Source organism: Bombyx mori, chromosome 11 (assembly GCF_030269925.1).
Source record: "Bombyx mori chromosome 11, ASM3026992v2".
NCBI lineage: Eukaryota > Metazoa > Arthropoda > Insecta > Lepidoptera > Bombycidae > Bombyx > Bombyx mori.
Window position 1 is genome coordinate 1,975,500 of NC_085117.1, and position 20,323 is coordinate 1,995,822.

Below are 20,323 nucleotides of genomic sequence, written 5' to 3' on the forward strand. Positions count from 1 at the left end.
TAGGGAAATTCTAGTTTAGGAAAAAACACCTCATTCAACCACATAATACCATATTATAACCAAAAAAAAATTATCCCAAAAATAACAATAAATGTTGGGGTGGACAACCCTTACCACTTAGGGGTATGAAAAATAGATAGTAGCCGATTCTCAGACCTACTGAACGTACTATTGATACACAAATAAAACCAAAAAAACATGGCTGGCAAGCTACGATTCTTCTTTTTCTCCACCTTATCCCACTAGGTGGGGTCGGCAGAGCTAATTTTTCTCTTCCATTCTCGTCTATCAGCCGTCATCTCAACACTCACTTCTCTCTCTCTCATATCGTCATTCACACACTCCATCCATGTCTTCTTCGGTCGACCTCTTCCCCCTCTACCATGCACTACCATTTCCATACATATATTCCATACAAGCTACGATTGATACACAAATAAAACCAAAAAAACATGGCTGAAAAATGTATAGTAAGACGGGAGACCGGCTTCGTCCTCATCCCTACTACGTGATGTTTGCTGGATGAGCGGTGACACCTGGCGGGGATAACTGATCGATTGATAGTTGATCAGTAGTCGACCGGCGAGGGCGGGAGATCAAATTGAATTTAAAAAAAAAACATAATTAAAGGAACTTGAAATTATAAACTCTGAATAAGAATTTATCGTACTACAATTATAATATTTAATTGCCATCTTGGAACCTTATTGCGGATCTGTGCACAGAATAAAAAAAAAAATCGGGATGGAAAAATAAGGGTTGATCGTATAAGAGTGAAAATTGACAGTAATATGATTTTTTTTATTTTAATTCATGACAAAATAAAAATAAAAATCTTGCCAAAAAAAATAAAGTTTATAATTAACAAATAAAAAATAGGGGTTGATCGTAGATGGGTGAAAATTTCAGAGTAATATGATTTTTTTTATTCTAAGTTATGACAAAATAAAAACATAATTCTTGCAAAAAAATTTAAAAATTTTATTTAGCAAATAAAAAATAAGGGTTGATCGTAGAGGGGTGAAAATTTAGGTTTGTATGTATTTTTGTATGCTGTATCATAAAAAAAAACAAAAAAATTTGTCCAAAAAATAAAAAAATAAATTTAGGGGTGGACCCGTAACATTTAGGGGGATGAAAAATAGAAGTTTGATTCTCAACCCCGGCCAATATGCACGCTAAGATTCACGAAAATCGGTCGAGCCGTTCGGAGGAGTTCAATCACGCACCCCGTGACACGAGAATTTTATATATTAGATATAATTTATAGATTTTTAATTAAGTGCGTTTTTATATTAAAATTTTACGTTCGAATTCCAGATTTTCATTAGATTTTGTGGTGAAATAAAGAATTGGAATGAAAGAGAATAAAGGATAGAAAAAAAAATTACAAGTATTTACTTCTATTAAATATATTGACTACATTTTAATGAATAAATACCTAGCTCAAGAGACGGAAGTTTTCTATTTTTGACATCGTGACATTTACAATAATATGTCGTAAAAAAAAAAAACTAGATTGATGCCATTTTAAAACCGTAAAGGTCACAGTCTAACTTGGTTCTATTAACAAGGTTATTGTTATTTAATAAAAAAATCTGTCGTGGCGTGCAACCTCATTGACAAGACATAAAACCTATAATGACTAGACATAGACAGACTAAGACAGGCATTTGAATATAATTCAAAAATAAATGGAACGAGGGCGTACGTGACCAGCAGCGAGGCAGTACATTTTTAGACTTCTGAAAAGACAGACATACAAAAAGACATACAAAGAAACAGAACGAATAATAAATTACCGTTCTTATATAAGATATTCAAGTGACCTTCGACCGTTCAAGTAGTCATTCGACCGTTCAAGTGGTCCTTCGAGCCGGATTTGAACCAGCGACCTATGGATAACCACAACTTTGACTCACTACAGTCCACCGCTCTACCAACTGAGCTATCGAAGGCCTCCGTGTTCTGCAGTACACAACTGGATGCACAAGAGTAGCAAGCGACACGGTGAGTTGACAGTCGACGAAGTTAAAGCAGCGGAGCTAATCTGGATTAGAGAAAGCCAAAGACGAATGTTCTCAGACGATATAGAAAGTGTCAAGAAAACCGGACAAGTGAAGCGAGATTCTCCGCTCCGTCAGCTTACACCATTTTTAGACAAGGACGGCATCCTCCGTGTTCGTGGGAGGATCTGCAGAGCAGATGGTGATAACGATTTCAGGCACCCTATAATTTTGAATCCAAAAGACAGATATGTCAAATTACAACTTATGCAGTATCACGTGGACTCAGCGCATAATGGACGCGAACGTGTGCTGCATGAAGTGAGACGACGATTCTGGATAATAAATGGACGTAATGCAGTAAAGACGACATGGAATGACTGTCAGTTCTGCAAGAACAGTCGTGCGAAGCCCTCGCCACCACTCATGGCTGATTTACCAGATGTTAGATTGAAGGAGGTCAGTCGACCTTTCACTTACACCAGGTTAGATTATTTCGGTCCAATCATAGTGAAGGTTGGACGTAGACACGAGAAAAGATGGGTAGCACTATTTACATGTCTGACAGTTCGCTCTATCCATCTGGAGTTGGTTCACGATTTGACAACCAGCTCCGTGTTGATGAGCCTCAGACAGCTGATAGCGAGACGAGGCTGTCCAAGTATTATTTTCAGCGACAACGCGACTACCTTTCGTGGGGCTGACCGTGAACTGAAGCGAGCTGTACAAGCTATCGACAAAGACGAACTCATCACCTTCGGTAGCATCCGACACTTGGAGTGGCGATTCATAGCCCCTGACGCACCTCATATGGGTGGATGCTGGGAGCGGCTCGTGAGATCCGTCAAAACAAGCTTGCGAGTAACGCTCAAGACCAGAACACCTAACGATCAGACAATTAATGACACTCCTGGCTGAGGCTGAATTCATGGTGAATTCAAGACCACTGACATACGTACCTCTTGATTTTGACGACGACTTGCCCTTGACTCCGAATGATTTTTTACTACCAAAGACAGAATTTATTGACCATCCTTTCGGAATGTTTACGGACCATGATTTACTGAAACGGACTTGGAGAGAATATCAACGACTTGCAGACTTGATTTGGAAACGCTGGGTCAAGGAGTACTTGCCCACTTTGACACGACGAGACAAATGGTACAGAGATTCTGACAGACCACTGGCGATTGGTGACGTCGTAGTTGTTGTTGACTCCCAGCTACCCCGCAACCAGTGGCCGCTTGGCAAGATCGAGCAGGTCTTCCCTGGTAAGGACGACATGGTTCGCGTTGCTAAAGTTCGGACCAGACATGGACTCTACACAAGACCGGCGACGAAACTGTGCAGGTTGGACGTACACTCCTCATCTTGAGTACCAGCCTTCTGGTACTGGAGGTGGGGATGTCGTGGCGTGCAACCTCATTGACAAGACATAAAACCTATATATGACTAGACATAGACAGACTAAGACAGACATTTGAATATACAGTCAAACCTGGGTAAGTGAGAAAACTCTATAAGTGAGAGTAATAGCCAGGACCCGTCATTTTAAGCTCCCAAAACCTCTATTAGCGAGAAACAGAAACCTCTGTAAGAGAGAGTCGTTTTTCCCTCATGGACCTTCGTAAGTGAGACTGCTACTTATCTATACCTCTAAGCGACAGTCGAGCTTTATTTATTTATATTATTTAGGAAGCTCAAATGAAAAATCAAACTACAAATTTAGCATCTGCTATTTTATGACTCATTCTTAACTTTTGTGGAACTTCCTTCCATTGTTTTTGTATTGTTTTCTCGTCAATATTGAACCTGTTCTATTTCGTGAAACTAAATAACGTTGTTATTTTATCGCATTCTTTTCGAATGTACACGTGTGCCTGTGTACCGTCCTGTTTGTTAATTAAAGTACTGTCATTAAGTGATAAACTTAAAATAGTGTATGCGTTTGAATCCGGAAAATCGCGAAATGAAATTTAGAGGGGCATTAGCGAGAAACTCGGGTTAGTGAGAAACCTCTATAAGCGAGAATGAGATTGTGCTCCCTTGAACTCTCGCTTATCCAGGTTTGACTGTAATTCAAAAATAAATGGAACGAGGGCGTACGTGACCAGCAGCGAGGCAGTACATTTTTAGACTTCTGAAAAGACAGACATACAAAAAGACATACAAAGAAACAGAACGAATAATAAATTACCGTTCTTATATAAGATATTCAAGTGACCTTCGACCGTTCAAGTAGTCATTCGACCGTTCAAAATCCAATAGTCTTTTTTCTTCGATTTTTATAATACAATTGAAAGCGATTTTACTAATTGAAGAAATCCTATTCTCGGTGGTAGGACGTCATGTGAGTCGAACGGGTAGGTAGCAGCTCCATGCCTTTTTCTGCCGCGAAGCAGTAACGCGTTTCGGTTTGTACGGAGCGTCCCCAATTTATGAATTATTTATAATTATTATTTATTACTCGCCAATTTATGAATATGAGGTCCCCACTGCAGTGAAGAGTACTGGAATACCAGTACTGACATTTTCAGAACTCCGGGTTTCTCGGATTACATATCATACGATCGATTTGTAAATCGTATGTTAGAAACATTACCTAGACCGGAAGCAAAAATATTTAAAATAAAGCCGGTCATTGAACGCTTAAATTCAAAATTTTCCCAACTGTATACATTGGCACAAAACCTGGCCGTTGATGAGAGCCTCACGATGTGGAAAGGTTGGCTGGACATCAACCAATTCATACGGAATAAAGCAGCGACAGTTTGAATAAAGACGTATGAAGTCTGCGGGAATAGTGCCGTCTCTTGTGCTCAGATTACTCGATGGTCTGGAGCACAAAGGCCATACTATCTGGATGGATAATTTTTACAATTCACCAGCACTAGCGCGGGAACTAAAAAGCCGGGTTTTGACTGTGCGCCTGTACAACAAAATCCCACAAGATGTTCAGAACCTACATATACATAGGTTTACGAAAACTATTAAAGAACATCTGTGCAATAAAGCTTACTATAAAGTCAATGATTATCTAGAAGATTGCACAAAGCGGGAATGAGTTGCTCGCTCCGGGCAGTTCAATATTGTAATAATTGTTATGTTATTATACTCATGTAAAAATGAATACATATTTAAAAAAATCTAATATTAAAAAAATAATCTAAAATTAAAAAAAAAATCATGCCCGCTGAGCTGAGTTTCTTGCCAATTCTTCTCAGGACGGAGGCTAGTTTTTGTGAATTGGCGGTAGTTCTTTTGACGTTCAACAAGTATGTACTTTCATTTATGTTGAATAATTTTTTTTTGATTTGATTTGATTTGATTCAAGCCGTCTTTTGACGACCATTCCCATTGATAAGATGATGACAAGATAAATATAAATTTCATTAACCGTCGTCTCTTGCCACCGAGTAATCCGGCTATTAGTAGTCCGGATTACTCCGCTCTTCAGCATGATCGCTGCCAGCTGTTGGGCATAAATGTTTGTCTCCCTGACAATTAAATCAATAATATCCCGATCCCATATGGCAACGAATGCTTCGGACTCGTGAAAGAGATCTTAGGACCACTATTAATCTGCGAGAATGTTTCCCGCCTCAAACGAGGTTCAATTTCAGGCTCCGGAAACGCTCTTCGGTCGAACTTAAATTTATTGTTCGGCTCCATGGGAACAGTCGGCGGTAAGTCGGGTGTCGGGGCACTGTTAGCGGGAGTTTCCAGTTCGTCGTGAGGTTCCTGCATGCGCATTCTTTCGACTCGTGAAATCATCGGCCGCGCCATCCCCTCGCTCTCACTATCCGAGTCTTCCTCGTTGCCTGAAAGGAAATAACTTACAAGTGGTAGGACCTCTTGTGAGTCCGCACGGGTAGGTACCACCAACCTGCCTATTTCTGCCGTGAAGCAGTAATGCGTTTCGGTTTGAAGGGTGGGGTAGCCGTTGTTACTATATTGAGACCTTAGCACTTATATCTCAAGATGGGTGGCGCATTAACGTTGTAGATGTCTATGGGCTCCAGTAACCACTTAACACCAGGTGAGCCGTAAGCTAATCTACCCACATAAGCAATAAAAAAAGTTCTGGTTTTAATTACAATAGGTGTTTTACATCGGCGATTGTTAAAAATAGGGTTTGTGTCTTACCATAATTAAGCAGTGAGATTATCTGTTCATCTCGCAGAGGACGGTTTCTAAAATATGAAAAATATGTTTTAATCAATGGTAGTAATTATTTTATCTTGTAGGTGGTAAACCGAGATGAACTTACAGTGGTCGACCACTTTTTTTTGAAGAATGTTTAACTTCCGGACTTCTGAAAAATTAAATAAATATTTAATTACATATAAATTTAACAAAATATATAAACGTATAAAAAATTGTTTGATAAATACTTACACAGGCATGGATAAAATGCTTTCGTGTCCACGAGAAGTGGATGGCATTGTTTGGTCGATCACCCCCATGGATGACCATATAGACTCTGCTCTGAAAACCATAACAAACATTTGTTTAATAAGGATATTTGTTTTACTTTCAAGAACATAAATATCAACATAAATATCAATCAGAATAGTCACCTTGGATTTGTTTCCACCACAGGCGGGAGAACCCTTACCCTTTTAGGGTGGAGTGGTGTCTCTAACGGTTCTCCACTGCGTACATTTGTTAGTGTATTAGAGAATATTCTGAAATACGCATTGACATTAAAATAAATATTTAAGGAATAAATCAATAAACAAGTTACAAGAAAAAAAGATAAAAGAAAAACGATAAACCAATATATAAATAATTACAATATATTATAATAAAATAAAAATTGAGTTTTAATTTAAAAAAGTTATTACGGCTCAGAAACCGAAGGCCTGTCCGGGACACGACGAATTTGGCCACCACGTGTCCTTGCACCGCCACACCGCCAGGGGTTGTCACACCGCCATGGGCTGCCACACCGCCACGGGCTGCCACACCGCTACGGGCTGCCACACCGCCACGTGAACGGGCTCTACCACCACCTCTTACAAGCCCACGCCCACTTGCTTCACAGTTCTTACTAGTACTATTTTGTGAAAAATAAAGCCAACATAAACCAACTGAGCACGCAAAATAAACACACGCATGTTTAAAAAATGTTGAACATTAGAAGTGCTAAAATCAACCAAAATCAATCAATCTAATCAAAATTACTTTAAGTTACAAAGAAACATTTAAAAAATCTAATCTCTAAGAAAAAAATTAAAAAAACAAGATGATTAGCTTATGTGAAGAATCTGGTATCCTAATATAAAATATGTAAAAAAATAATCAAATATCTAAAATAATAAAAAAAATCATTAAAAAATTTCATATGAAATTCAAAGGTCCTGTCGTTAATATTTTTACCGCCAGCCATTTTGTCATTTGACCCGCCTGTGGCAAGTCCGCTTAGCGGACCTAACGGTTTTTTTACGGTATCTTAACGGTTGAATTTTTTACATTTGCTACTAAAATACACGTATTTTGTACTTATTAGATTGAAGTTCACTAAATAATGTTCTGATTACACAATAATTTTAATAAATTTCATAATTTTTCAAACAGATATCACAAAACAAAATCCACTTAAGACTTCGAAAAATGACTTGGTCGTAGCTTCGATGGTGGTTTTTACCTTAAAATGTAAAGGATATACCCCTATTAGTAAATAAAATTAATTAATACTTACTGTTGCATATTTCTCAGCAGACGAACCAAATTTATTGATAAATTAATTGCTGTACGACCGACTATTTCGCGGGAAGCACTGTTTGAAAGTTTTGAAACTGCCAACCATAGTTTTTTTTTTGGGTACAATTTTTCCTTGTTACGAAAGGCAAGGGGATCTAAGCCCATACAGCATCCAACTATAGATTTATATATTTATATATATTTATATATTTGAGACTGCCAACGGCTAAATCAACGAACTTGATTTTGTTCCACCGATCAAACAAATTTTATGTAATAAGGCGAACCTATTCATGCTTAGTCGATTTTTAAAGTACTTCAGAACGAAAACTCTAGTAAAAAATGTAACAGCCCATATTATAGAAAGTCCGCTGAGCGGACGGGTCACCGTTGATAGATAAATGTGATTTGACATTTCACGTATCTGTGGAGTCCGCCAGACGGACACCACACTGTGGAGATTAGACTTGCGCAAAACATCACTTCTCAATGTAATGTGATATGACATCACTTTTGCAGACAGGTGATATTACTCGAAAACATTACACATCACTCTTAACATTACTCGGTGCGTTCAATAGATACTGTGACGAATACATTGTATCTATACACCCGAATCATTACTTAAGTGATGTGTTCATACTTTGTATTGTAATACACTGTTATATTACTTGACAGAGATTGACTTATTTAATAATATAATAATTTTATTTTTTACTTAATATAATTTATTGTGGGATGAACGGGTTTCATATGGCGACTTAGACTGTAAATTGAGCTCGAAGATAATGTTAATATACGAGAGCAGTAGACGCATTGTTTCGGCGCGGTCTCCTCAAAATGCATCCAAAGAGGACTGTACTTTCATTTAGACGCCATTCTTTCTTTCACTTATTAAACACGCATTAAAACAAATAATAAAACTATATTCAAACAAGTGCTTAAGTAATTCAAACACAAAAATTAATATGAAATATCACTAAACAATTACGAGCGAATAGCGATTTTACAAAAGTTGCGAATAAAAAACTAAGTAGGTAACTACTTGCGGGGAGCTACCGGCTGGCCCATGAAAAATATAAACACAAATACCTATATTAAAATTCAGAGGTACATTTTTACACGTACGTATAGGTGTAAAAATGTACCTAGTGGCCAGGGCATACGGTTCAAAATCACTAGGAATAATTCCGTGTCGCTTGCTCATTTATTTTGCGTAGATCGGTCTGTCTCGCTCGCTCGGTTCCGTTCGTGTATCAAGCAACATTACACGACAAAGAAAGCAACATGTTGGGTGATAGATAGCTTCGCTAGAAGTAATAGTGTTCTGTGGGTGATAGTGTGATGTTTGTTTCCTTCGCGTAATGTGTGATGTTGCATTACACCGTAGAGTAATATTACCGGAGTAATATCACTCGCATTACTTACACATGTCTAGTGGAGATGTAGGTTCGGCCCAGCATATCCTCTTATCATACTGCTTATAGATTTAGCACGAGTTGTACGATCGGCCGCCTGCTTTACATCATTCATTCTTGGGTTAAATCTCCAATAGTACGTCCATCACAACGTTCTATTAGGAGGAACTGTTTCTGTTACTGCTTTTAGTGTTTCTTTTACTTCATCTATTTTTTTAATTTATGATTTACAATCATCAAAAGATGAAAAAAAACCTGGTTTAATTTCTTTTTCGTAACAGTGTATTTACTGTTAAAAGTAAGGCGTTTCAGAAAACATATCTTTTGTCAACCTATCATCGGTCAAAAGCCATTAGTGTCAATGTCAAAAGCGAATCGAAGAAAAACATTTCCAAAACAAAATTCAAAACAGAACTTATTTTCACAACAATTATGAATGAAAATAACGTTATATGTGTAACATGTTTGTCCTTTGATCGAAGTTTGATACCTCTGAGCAAAATAAGCGGAAAAATTAAGTTCGTTAACTTGTATGAGGTTGGTTTTGTGATAAAACACATTAAAATATTTTTTGCACGTAGATTGAAAATATGATAAATTATGAATGTCCAAATCGTGGTAATATTCAAGGGTGGTGGAATTTATTGTCAATGTGCCATGTCATAATTATAAAGGTTTATAATGAACTCTGCAGGTTCCTCCTATGGGTTACATCTGCTGGGAATGTAGTGGCATCGTAAATAAATTTTATAAATTCAAACTACAAACCGTAGAAGCCCAACATTTATTGCTCACGCGTAAGAATGTAAGTGTAAAAATTATATCATGCAGCCACAACATGAACCAGAGTTTTCGTGATTACTAAAAAATATATTATTTCAGATGCGAAATTCTTTATCGAAACTAGACGTAACTACAACTACTAACTTTAATTACGAGCTTGAATTTGATTACGATCCATTAACAAATGCAGATACAGATAAAAAATCACACGTAAAAACTGAAAGTGTTTACGAGATCACAGATTCTATTGAAACACCATATAATGTAGCCAACACAGTGAATGCTTATGCAGAAAAAGTTGAATGCACAGCAAAGATAAAAGGCAAGAAACCAAAAACCGTTAACAAAGAGACTTCAAATAATAAATTCAAAACAACCAGTACATTATTTAACAAATTAGGAAAGATTAAAACAATTAAAGAGTTAAATTCTAGAAATAAACAAAAAATAGATTCACATGTCTATAAAGAAAACATAAAATCTATAAAAAAGAGGAAATTAAAGAGAAAAGATAAAGAGGATATATCTATTAACTGTAGTATAAGTAAAAAGATAACAAAAAGTGATATTGTCAAAGGAATATTAAGGAAAGATAATGATAGTTATTCAGATGATACTGAAAAAGAAGATAATCAAGTAACCAATGGTTGTGTACAAGATTTTAAAGATAAATTCGAAGAAGTAAAATATAGTGAGAACGAATTGGAAAAGATAAGAGAAGATAAAAGGAAACATTATAATTTCAAAAAGATACCTTACAAATGTGACAGTTGTGTATTGGGTTTTATGAGAAAAGAAAATTACGACTTGCATATCGTCAAAAAACACGACCAGGTAAAAATGTGGGAAATATATTTTTATGGCACAAAACATGGGTTAACTAGCTCATTATCCTTCAGCTGCTCTTAAATGAAATTAAACAAGATGTAGTTTTCTGTAGGTTTTATTTTTATCATAAAATGCTATTCTTTCATTGTAGAAGTTGTTTGTGATTGTGTTTTAATCATGTGTGTATTCGTCTTATCCTTTATGCAATAAAGACTACACATTCCGAGACCGTAGAACTCTTATCTCAAGATAGGTGGCGGCATTTACGTTGTAGATATCTATGGGCTTCGGTAACCACTTAACATCAGGTGAGCCGTAAGCTCCTCCACCCATCTAAGCAATAAAAAAAAATCTTTAGAGCTTAAGCCTCTCAATAAACCCTAGCATTATGTACGTACAGTATAGTTACAACAGCTGCCCCACCCTTCAAACCGAAACGCATTACTGCTTAACAGCAGAAATTGTCTGGGTGGTGATACCTACCCGTGCGGACTCACAAGAGGTGCTACCGCCAGTAATAACCCAAATTATAATTTTTGTGAGTTTGATTTTTATTACACGTTACGTTATTTCTTCACCGTGGAAGTCAATCGTGAACATTTGTTAAGTACGTATTTCAATAGAAAAATTGGTACCCGCCTGCGGGATTCGAACACCGTTGCATCGCTACATACGAATGCACCGGACGTCTTATCCTTTAGGCCACGACGACTTAAATTACCCTATCCTACTTCGTTCGTGATTTAGGCATATGTATAATTAAAAATAACTCGATACACATAACTTTCCTATATGCAATAAAGACTAAACATCCTTAAAACATATCGACGCTTGAAAGACAAACGTGACTAAGCGACAATAATTTCTTTGTACATAAATGATAGGCAATAACCATATTTGATGCGCAAAAAAAATATATTTCTAGGTCTATTAAAATCATTTCAATCCTACAGCTAGATTCGTTAAAATAGATTTTTTTTCAGGTATTTCAACTTTTTTTTTTTATTGCTCTTGTAGGCAGACTAGCATACGGTCCACCTGATGGTGAGTGGTTACCGTCGCCCATGGACTTCAGCAATGGCAGGGGCAGAGCCAAGCCGCTGACTACCGCTTAATAATCTCCACAAGCCTCGTTTGAAGAAGGACATGTCATAGCGCTCGGGAAACACCGTGGAGGGGAGCTCATTCCATAGCCGGATGGTACGTGGCAAAAAAGATCTCTGGAAACGCATTGTGGATGACCGCAGTGGCTCCAGGTACTTTAAATTAGTCTGTAAAGTTCAGGCATAGTCGCTTAGTCACGTTTGCCTTTCAAGCGTCGATATGTGTTCTCTTTCACAGACCGTAGGTGAATATGTTTGTCCGGTATGCCAAGTAAGATTCGCTTGCGAGGCCTCAATGAACAAACACAAGAGCAAACATTTCGTATCGTACAGATGTCGCTTGTGCAGCTTCGAAACGTCAGAGCTTTGGTCGGCCGTAAAACACGACAAGAGAAAGCACAAATTCGATAGTAATGACAAGATTCATTGTGCAGAATGTGAGGTCGTTGTCAAGTAAGTTGTCGGAACGAATGTATAATCTTTTATTATTAATTTATTGCTTAGATGGGTGGACGAGCTCACAGCCCACCTGGTGTTAAGCGGTTACTGGAGCCTATAGACATCTATAACGTAAATGCGCCACCCGCCTTGAAATATAAGTTCTAACGTCTCAGTATAGTTACAAACGGCTGCCCTGCCCTTCAAACCGAAACGCATTACTGCTTCACGGCAAAAACAGGCAGGGTGGTGGTGACGCGGACTCACAAGAGGTCCTACCAACAGTAAATAGAAGGCGTCACGTAACGAAAAAGCGTTACGCTCTTTGTTTTTGGCGCTCGACTTAACTATGCATAAATGTGATCCTTAATTATAAGCAAGTTAAGGCTGATATTTAAAAAACATTTTTTTTATATATCATCTTTGTGTTATCTCTATAATATATTAGCATATAATAATATTTCTATATTATAAAAAAGGCGTTAAAAATACGAAATAATAAAAAAAAAAAAAAAAAAACGATTGCAATCAGTACTTCCATGCTCAAAATCGATCTTTATAACTACATATTTAATGACAATTAAAAAAAATTATCCTAGTTTAAATGTTTTTTTTGTATGTTCTAGATTACTTATTTTTAGATAGATGGCGTTGATTTTTTTCTTTAGGTATTAAAATTTCGCTGCTGACCGTACTTATATGAGCGAAATTGGCCGAGAGCCCGTCCTATTATCGTCTTAGTCGCATTGTAGAAAATGAATCGACTTAAAAAAAGAAATCGCCATTGTTCAGTTGTTTGGTTTTTTTTTATAACTGGACTGGACTTTTTTACTGGTGGTAGGACTTGTGAGTCCGCATGGGTAGATACCACCGCCCCGCCTATTTCTGCCGTGATGCGTTTCGGTTTGAAGGGTGGGGCAGCCGTTGTAACTATACTGAGACATTAGAATTTATATCAAGGTGGGTGGCGCATTTGCGTCGTAGATGTCTATGGGCTCCAGTAACCACTTAACACCAGGTGGGCTGTCAGCTCGTCCACCCATCAAAGCTATAAAAATAAAATAAAATAAATCACGCCCGGTAATCCGGCCTTAATTTAGGAGTTCCTGTGTTATGGGCACCAGCGACTGACATACATTCTTAAATGCGTGAACAATGTAAACAAATTTTTAAGACTGTATTCAAGATAATTCATGACTAAGCTACCCCTACCTACCACTAAAAATACGAGTGACTATTGTCGCACAAAGCATTCCGACTCGAGCAGCCGAACGAGGCGGAGCTCTCTGTGATTATCTTTCTGCACTTGAAATGTAATAAATGGAATTCATTGGAAAAGTGAGTCTTAGTTACTGTATCACTATGGAAGGCAATGATAGTGATGAAGAGAATGGCGTCAGCGACGTTGACGTCATCATTTTAAAAACACCACGGAACCAGCCTCTCTTTTATATACATATATAGATAACAAACACCCAGATAAAGAGCAAACAAGCATGCTCACCGCACGAACGTTTGCCGGACGCGGAAATCGAACCCGCGACCCTCGACGCTACAGTCAGGGTCGCTAACCTCTGCACCACCGGGAAAGTAATTCGAATGGTCACATTACAGAACCGGAGACGAATTGTCTGAGCACATGAGACTCAAACATGTATTGTTCTGTAATGAGTGCGGTGAGAAGTTCAAAGGGAAACACACGCTGAGAACGCACATGAGGTGAGTTTTAGAGGAGAAGGTGGTTATCTCTAAAGTCTTTTGCTTAGTCTGCCTTAGCCCTCAGCAGCGGGGGCTCGGCTGTGTCCTGGCGTCGCTTAGGTCCATGAGCCTCTACCGACGACGGCAATGACAAAAGCTTTCGAAGCGATGTTTATGTTGGCAGTGCGCCGGTCTGGCGGTAAGTGGCCACCGGAGATAATCGTGAACACCGCCGTCTTAGTTTGATAGCAACGCGGATTGGTTGTACTTTTTTTTATTATTTATTGCTTAGGTGGGTGGTCGAACTCACGGCCCACCTGGTGTTTAGTGGTTACCGGAGCCCATAGACATCTACAACGTAAAAGTCGCCACCCACCTTGAGATATAAGTTCTAAGGTCTCAAGTACAGTTACAACGGCTGCCCCGCCCTTCAAACCGAAACGCATTACTGCTTCACTTCAAAAATAAGCGGGGCGGTGGTACCTACCCGCGCGGACTCACAAGAGGACCTACAACCAGTAATTACGCAAATTATAATTTTGCGCGTTTAATTTTTACTACACCTTATGTTATTCCTTCACCGTGGAAGTCAATCGTGAACATTTGTTAAGTACGTATTTCATTAGAAGAATTGGTACCCGTCTGCGGGATTCGAACACGTCTTATCCTTTAGGCCACGCCGACTTTTACTTTTACCTTGAGATATAAACTCTAATGCCCGTATCTTTAGACGTTTCGTAAAATAGTCCTCCACTCTTAACTCATCCGATGATGCTCAAGAATTCCCTCCAAACTTACTCGAGTTTGGTATTTTTAGTCGACCATTACATTATTCCTCAACTGTCCTCGAGTGAGGTAATAATGATGAAAATTTGATCAAGCTAGCATCAAACCCATAGAGTTCTGTAGTCTATGGTCATTGTTTAATGTCAAAGTCAAGCTGCCGCTGTCTGTTTGACACTAGATGAACTTGTTTGATGTTTTGGTTGCTGAGTTAATCGTAAATATGTGTGGGTGCGGTAAATCTGAAAGTGTATTATTTATTTTCTAACCTATTATTATTTTAGATTTCGGATCCGGCTTTGTATTTTTATTCGCCGCTTTTGTGTGATTTTGGTTGCATCGTGTTGTTGAAGTGCTTTTCCACAACCACCAGTTTATTATTATATAAATAATCGCATTGACTTTATTTATCAGGTACTAAGCAAAATATGACTCTTATGTAGGTAAATGAAATAAATAGTTTCAAATATCTAACCTCGAACTATTTACTTTATTAATAAATATTATCATACTTAAATTATCAAAATATGCGGGAATCATGCACAGATCCAGGCCATTGCACAATAATATCATATATTTCCATTTGCGGTCCACATACTATTTGGACATTGATAGAAAACCAGCCTTGAGGAACGTTCAAGGTACGTCGCGACGTACCTTGACTTGACAGTTCGCTTACTTCACTCCGGTTAGGAAAATTTTCCAAGGACGTTTGAGTGGAGTTTATTTTTACGACTAATCATACCAAAACGCGCGTTGGAGGTTGAGTCGAGTCGAGTTAAGCTCGTGTGAACGACTAAAGATACGGGTGTAAGGTCTCAAGTACAGTTACAACGGCTGGCCCGCCCTTCAAACCGAAACGCATTACTGCTTCACGGCAGAAATAGGCGGGGCGGTGGTATGGTACCTGATGCTGGTTCAAGATCCTATCGTTTTTCAGACGAGTTCATTCGGCTAAGCGGCAGCACGTGTGCGGCGTGTGCAGCAGGACTTTTGTCAGTAAGTCGCGCCTCGAATCTCACTTAGTGGGTCACGACGAAACCTTAGCGAAGAAGTTGGCCTTCTGTACCGTCTGCAACGTGCAGTACAAGAACATATTTGTGTATAGAAACCATTTGAAGAACAGCGCCAATCACACGGAGAGACTGTGAGTGTTGACTTTTTTTTATTATGGCAATCGACTAACGCATTGTTTCCATACTAATTCGAAATCCGCTGATTTCTTTATTATTATGGCAATTGGCTAACTTTTTTTTGTTTTTCCTACCTAAGCTGATAGCCTTGAGAGGCTATATCAGCGTAGCCTTAACTAGTAGGTTAGCTCACGGGGCTCAAACCTGACGACGTTGCTAACACGAACCCTAGCAAGAGCCGTGCTTCGCGGAATCTACCACCGGATCAGAAACGCGACCCACTGAGAAGATCCGAGAAACTCAGTGGGCTGTGTCTGTGGATTAATTTACTCGTCAAGCCCTTCGTCGCAAACGACGGGTTCGACGAGAACAATGACCGGTGCTTGAGGTACCTAAAATCAACGTTAGTGGATCGGGAAGATCCGAAATGACGTGTTTTGGGGCGACGTCGACTGCTTTCCATTCTGTCCGCAGGATCGGGAATTGGCTAACGCAATGTTGTCATATGAATTCGAAATCGGTTAAATCTTTTTTTAATATGGCAATTGGGGACAACGAATTATAGCGATACGAATTTGAAATCGGAAAATCTTTTTATGATGGCAATCCGCTAACGTATTATTGCCATGCTAATTCGAAATGTGGCGGGTAGCCATCATACAACGCAAGATAATTAACAGATGCTTGAATCTCGCTTACGATATTTTCAAGATAAGCTTGCATATATACAAGTTCCGAACAACAACATTCGGACCGTCGGTCTACCGAGCAATATCACCCGCTCGGTGGAAGATTTCCCTTTGTCGTAAGCCCCAAAGAAATATGCAATTTTTTTTATTATGGCAATTCCTTAATGTAGTTTCGCCATACGATTTCAAAATCAGTTAAATCTTTTTTTAATATGGCAATCCGCTAACGCATTATTTCCCTACGAATTCAAAATCGACTAAAAGGGTCGTGTGGCGAGGCCGCTGTCGTTTCACCATTACACGTTACTGATTTAAATCTATTTATAAATGTACTAGCCGTACTCGCCCGCTTCGCTGGGCATTTAAAATTAACATTATCATTTATCATTATTATTAGGGAGTCCAACGCTCATATAAATATTAGCCTATCCATTAAGTACATGTATTTTCTACACGGATACCAAGTTTCAAGTCAATCGGATGCACGGTTCGGTAGTTATAACGGAACATCCGTAAAAACCACTGTAGATTTATATATTAGTATAGATTACTGAGAGCGGCTTCGTTCTAATCCAGGTATCCCTGCCCGGAGTGCGACAAGAAGTTCGCCTCAAACGTTTACAGACGTCAGCATTACAACTTCTATCATTTACGTAAATCGCCATATAAATGCGAAGCGTGTAACAAGGTGAGCAAATTCAATATGACTTTCCGTCTCTTTCGCTCCCCGTTGGACGTGACGCGCGCGTGACAGAGATAGCACGATAGACTAGCACGAGACACTGGTGGCAGGACCTCTTGTGAGTCCGCACGGGTAGGTACCACCGCCCCGCCTATTTCCGCCGTGAAGCAGTAATGCGTTTCCGTTTGAAGGGCGGGGCAGCCGTTGTAACTATACTGAGACCTTAGAACTTATATCTCAGGTGGGTGGCGCATTTACGTTGTAGATGTCTATGGGTTCCAGTAACCACTTAACACCAGGTGGGCTGTGAGCTCGTCCACACTTATAGGCAATAAAAAAAAAAACGAAGAAAGCTTTAAAAATAAAATCCGTTTTGGATCTTACAATTCGAAGTGAGTGGCGGACTTCACATAGTTATGTCCATGGGCCCAGATAACGTTGAACTCGTTCGCTGATAAATAAATAAATTAACCGTAAATCCACGATTAGCCACTTATGACGTAACACGCATCGTCGTAATGAATTTTTTTTTCTATTGCATAGATGAGTGCACGAGATCACGGCCCTCCTGGTGTTGAGTGGTCACCGGAGCCCATGGACATCAACAACGTAAATACCGCTACCTATTTTGAGACATGAGTTCTAAGGTCTCAAGTATAGTTACAACGGCTGTCTCGCCTTTCAAACCGAAACGCATTACTGCTTCACGGCGGAAATAGGCCCTACCACCAGTAGTCTTTCTTTCACCCCTCCAATATATTAATGAGGGTACCAGTACATCCGCATACCCCTATCCCAGCTCCTCATATCGAAGTGGCGTCTCAAGGACCACGAGAGGAAGCACCACGGGTCGAGCCGACCCAGGGACCACTGCTGCAAGACCTGCGGGAAGAGATTCTACGTGAGTATCAGTTGATGATGATGATGTGGTGGTGGTGATGATGATGATGACGATTATGATGATACTGATGATGATGATGCTGAAGATGGTTATGATAATGATGTTAGTGATAATGATGTTAGTGATGATGATGATGATGATGATGATTATCAATGTGGCAAATAGAAATCGGCGCGACCATAAACTATATTTTCCAAAATCCAAAACTACATTAAAGACTAATAGTATACTAGGTATGAGCGTTAGGATATTTAATAAACTACCAAAGAAATTAAGAGCCCTTGACGATTTTCATTTTAAGAAAAAAAAAAAACTAAAAGATAAACTTATTAGTGACTAACGGCTCGCTCCGGCTCCGCTCGGGTCTTTAATAAAAATTTCAACGATATTTGACGTTGTTTTATTTTTTTAAATAAAAGAACACTTATTGCGGCATAACTATAATAGTTAGACATATGCTGTCGCGACACTTTTTGTAAATAATACTGTGTTCTACAAAGTCGTAGTACATTATTTTATTCTATCATGAATAGTTTTCGCAGGGCACGCGATGTAAAGACTATTTTAGCTATTTTTTTTACACCTTGGGTTACATTATTAGAGTTTTAGTAAGGATCCCTAATTTTTTTCAAAAAAGATTGTAGCCTATGTCACTCGGGAGTAGTGTAGCTTCCAAACAGTGCAATAATTTTTCAAATCGGTTCAGTAGTTTCGGAGCGTATTCAGTACAAACAAAAAAACAAATCTTTCCTCTTTATAATATTAGTATAGAAAATTATTATCACATAAATGATTTTCTTAGAGACGACATTGAAGATAAATGGATTTTTTTAATTATTAGTTATTAGATGAGGATCTTCTTCTTCATCGTTCCCTCACTACTGGGAATCGTGACCACACGTGACTTTCCTCCATAGTGCTCGGTCATGGGTGGCATGGGCCAACCAGCTTCCTTAACCAGATCTGACCATATGTCTGGTGTTCCGCCCACGACGCGCTTGCCTTCTATGCGACCCAAAACTATGAGCTTTTCTAACAAATGGCTGATGCAGAGAGCTTTTTGTTCGAAGTTTAGCTTTATTAAAATGGAATGGATGAGGATCTGTTAGGCTCTTTCTATATATATATGTACAGGCCGTCGCTGAAGTTGACAAAAAATATCCCTTTGCTATTTATGCGTGTGTGTTAAAAAAAATCTATTCCTTCGTTATAAAGGGGGTCGCAGAAGGTGACTAAAAAAAATTCCTTTGCCATTTAGGCGTGTCTGTGTATTTTTTTTTTTTTAAATGTCCCTTTGCTGTTTATGCGTAAATTATGTAGACTACAGCCGTAGCGTTTAAAAAAAAGACCAAAGATCTATTAACTTATTAAAATTTTAATTACTACAATTAATTAATACTAAAACAAATTTTTACTAACAAATTATGAATTTATTTTTGTTTTCTATTCAATTTTTTCATTATACAGGGGGTCTCAGGTGACAAAAAAAATATCCCTTTGCAATTTAGGAGTGTCCGTGTCACCATTTTTTTTTCTTAAATATCCCTTTGCTTTTTATGCGTGCTGTGTAATGCTTTTTATGCATGTCTGTTAGTTTTTTTTTATTATCTCCCTGGGCTTTTTGGCGGGAACGAAAAGTCCACTGAAAAAATCTTAGTAAATGACCACCATTTTACTGAGATTATATTTCATCCCATATCATCTCAATTAATTTCATTTAATTTCACCCCAGTTGATTAATGTCTCAAATTAATCATCTTCATTTCATTTCACTCCATAATATCATTTTTCATAAAAATATGAATAATATAAATTAAAATAAGACATGACTTAAAGATCTCAGTTACCAGGTCATAAAATCTCTTAAAAAATTATCTCCCTTCATTTACGTGTAGACTCTATCCAGCCTGCACGGTCATCAGTTGATCCACGACCCGCAGAGGGGCTACATGTGCGAGGAGTGCGGGGACACGTTCAAACAGCCGGCCGCTCTCTATACGCATTCTAGATTGGTGCACAGGAATGCGAAGTGAAATATGACCCTTTGACTGCGGTGTAGGTCACCGGTGCCCTACGCGCCGCATTCGACGTTGACCTCTTTCCATAATAAACATTAATTGTGTTTGTATTAATAAAATATATAGTTAAATACTTA

The 20,323-nt window shown here is 38.5% G+C and overlaps 2 protein-coding genes and 1 non-coding gene across 3 annotated transcripts; 1 reads left to right on the forward strand and 2 right to left on the reverse strand.

Moving 5' to 3' along the window:
• Nucleotides 1–780: 780 nt before the first annotated feature.
• LOC105842011 (uncharacterized) lies at nucleotides 781–6,976 on the reverse strand. The gene is made up of 6 exons (XM_012692440.4): nucleotides 6,854–6,976; nucleotides 6,587–6,694; nucleotides 6,405–6,494; nucleotides 6,277–6,321; nucleotides 6,153–6,199; nucleotides 781–5,827 (listed from the first exon to the last, which is right to left on the reverse strand). Exons 3-6 carry the CDS (start codon nucleotides 6,470–6,472, stop codon nucleotides 5,511–5,513), a joined length of 477 nt encoding a protein of 158 aa, XP_012547894.1. The 5' UTR covers nucleotides 6,473–6,494; nucleotides 6,587–6,694; nucleotides 6,854–6,976; the 3' UTR covers nucleotides 781–5,510.
• TRNAY-GUA (transfer RNA tyrosine (anticodon GUA)) lies at nucleotides 1,868–1,958 on the reverse strand. Its single transcript is given in 2 exon segments — nucleotides 1,868–1,903; nucleotides 1,922–1,958. It is a non-coding gene; the product is annotated as a tRNA-Tyr (tRNA).
• Nucleotides 6,977–9,490: 2,514 nt separating the features above from the next.
• On the forward strand, nucleotides 9,491–20,317 carry LOC101740902 (zinc finger protein 718). The gene is made up of 9 exons (XM_012693538.4): nucleotides 9,491–9,667; nucleotides 9,825–9,935; nucleotides 10,013–10,747; nucleotides 12,083–12,297; nucleotides 13,897–14,001; nucleotides 15,704–15,910; nucleotides 17,162–17,273; nucleotides 18,067–18,168; nucleotides 20,064–20,317. The coding sequence occupies exons 1-9, from the start codon at nucleotides 9,563–9,565 to the stop codon at nucleotides 20,199–20,201; spliced, it is 1,830 nt and encodes a 609-aa protein (XP_012548992.1). The 5' UTR covers nucleotides 9,491–9,562; the 3' UTR covers nucleotides 20,202–20,317.
• Nucleotides 20,318–20,323: the final 6 nt, after the last annotated feature.

Bases quoted from the DNA above. Each gene is read 5' to 3' on its own strand.
- LOC105842011 (XM_012692440.4), bottom strand. From the start codon at position 6,472: ATGGGGGTGATCGACCAAACAATGCCATCCACTTCTCGTGGACACGAA. The intron at 6,200-6,276 runs GTAAGTTCATCT...TTCATATTTTAG, and splicing joins AAAAAAAGTGGTCGACCACT to AAACCGTCCTCTGCGAGATG. The intron at 5,828-6,152 runs GTAAGACACAAA...ATTTCCTTTCAG, and splicing joins AATCTCACTGCTTAATTATG to GCAACGAGGAAGACTCGGAT.
- LOC101740902 (XM_012693538.4), top strand. From the start codon at position 9,563: ATGAATGAAAATAACGTTATATGTGTAACATGTTTGTCCTTTGATCGA. The intron at 9,936-10,012 runs GTAAGTGTAAAA...ATATTATTTCAG, and splicing joins TATTGCTCACGCGTAAGAAT to ATGCGAAATTCTTTATCGAA. The intron at 18,169-20,063 runs GTGAGTATCAGT...ATTTACGTGTAG, and splicing joins CCTGCGGGAAGAGATTCTAC to ACTCTATCCAGCCTGCACGG.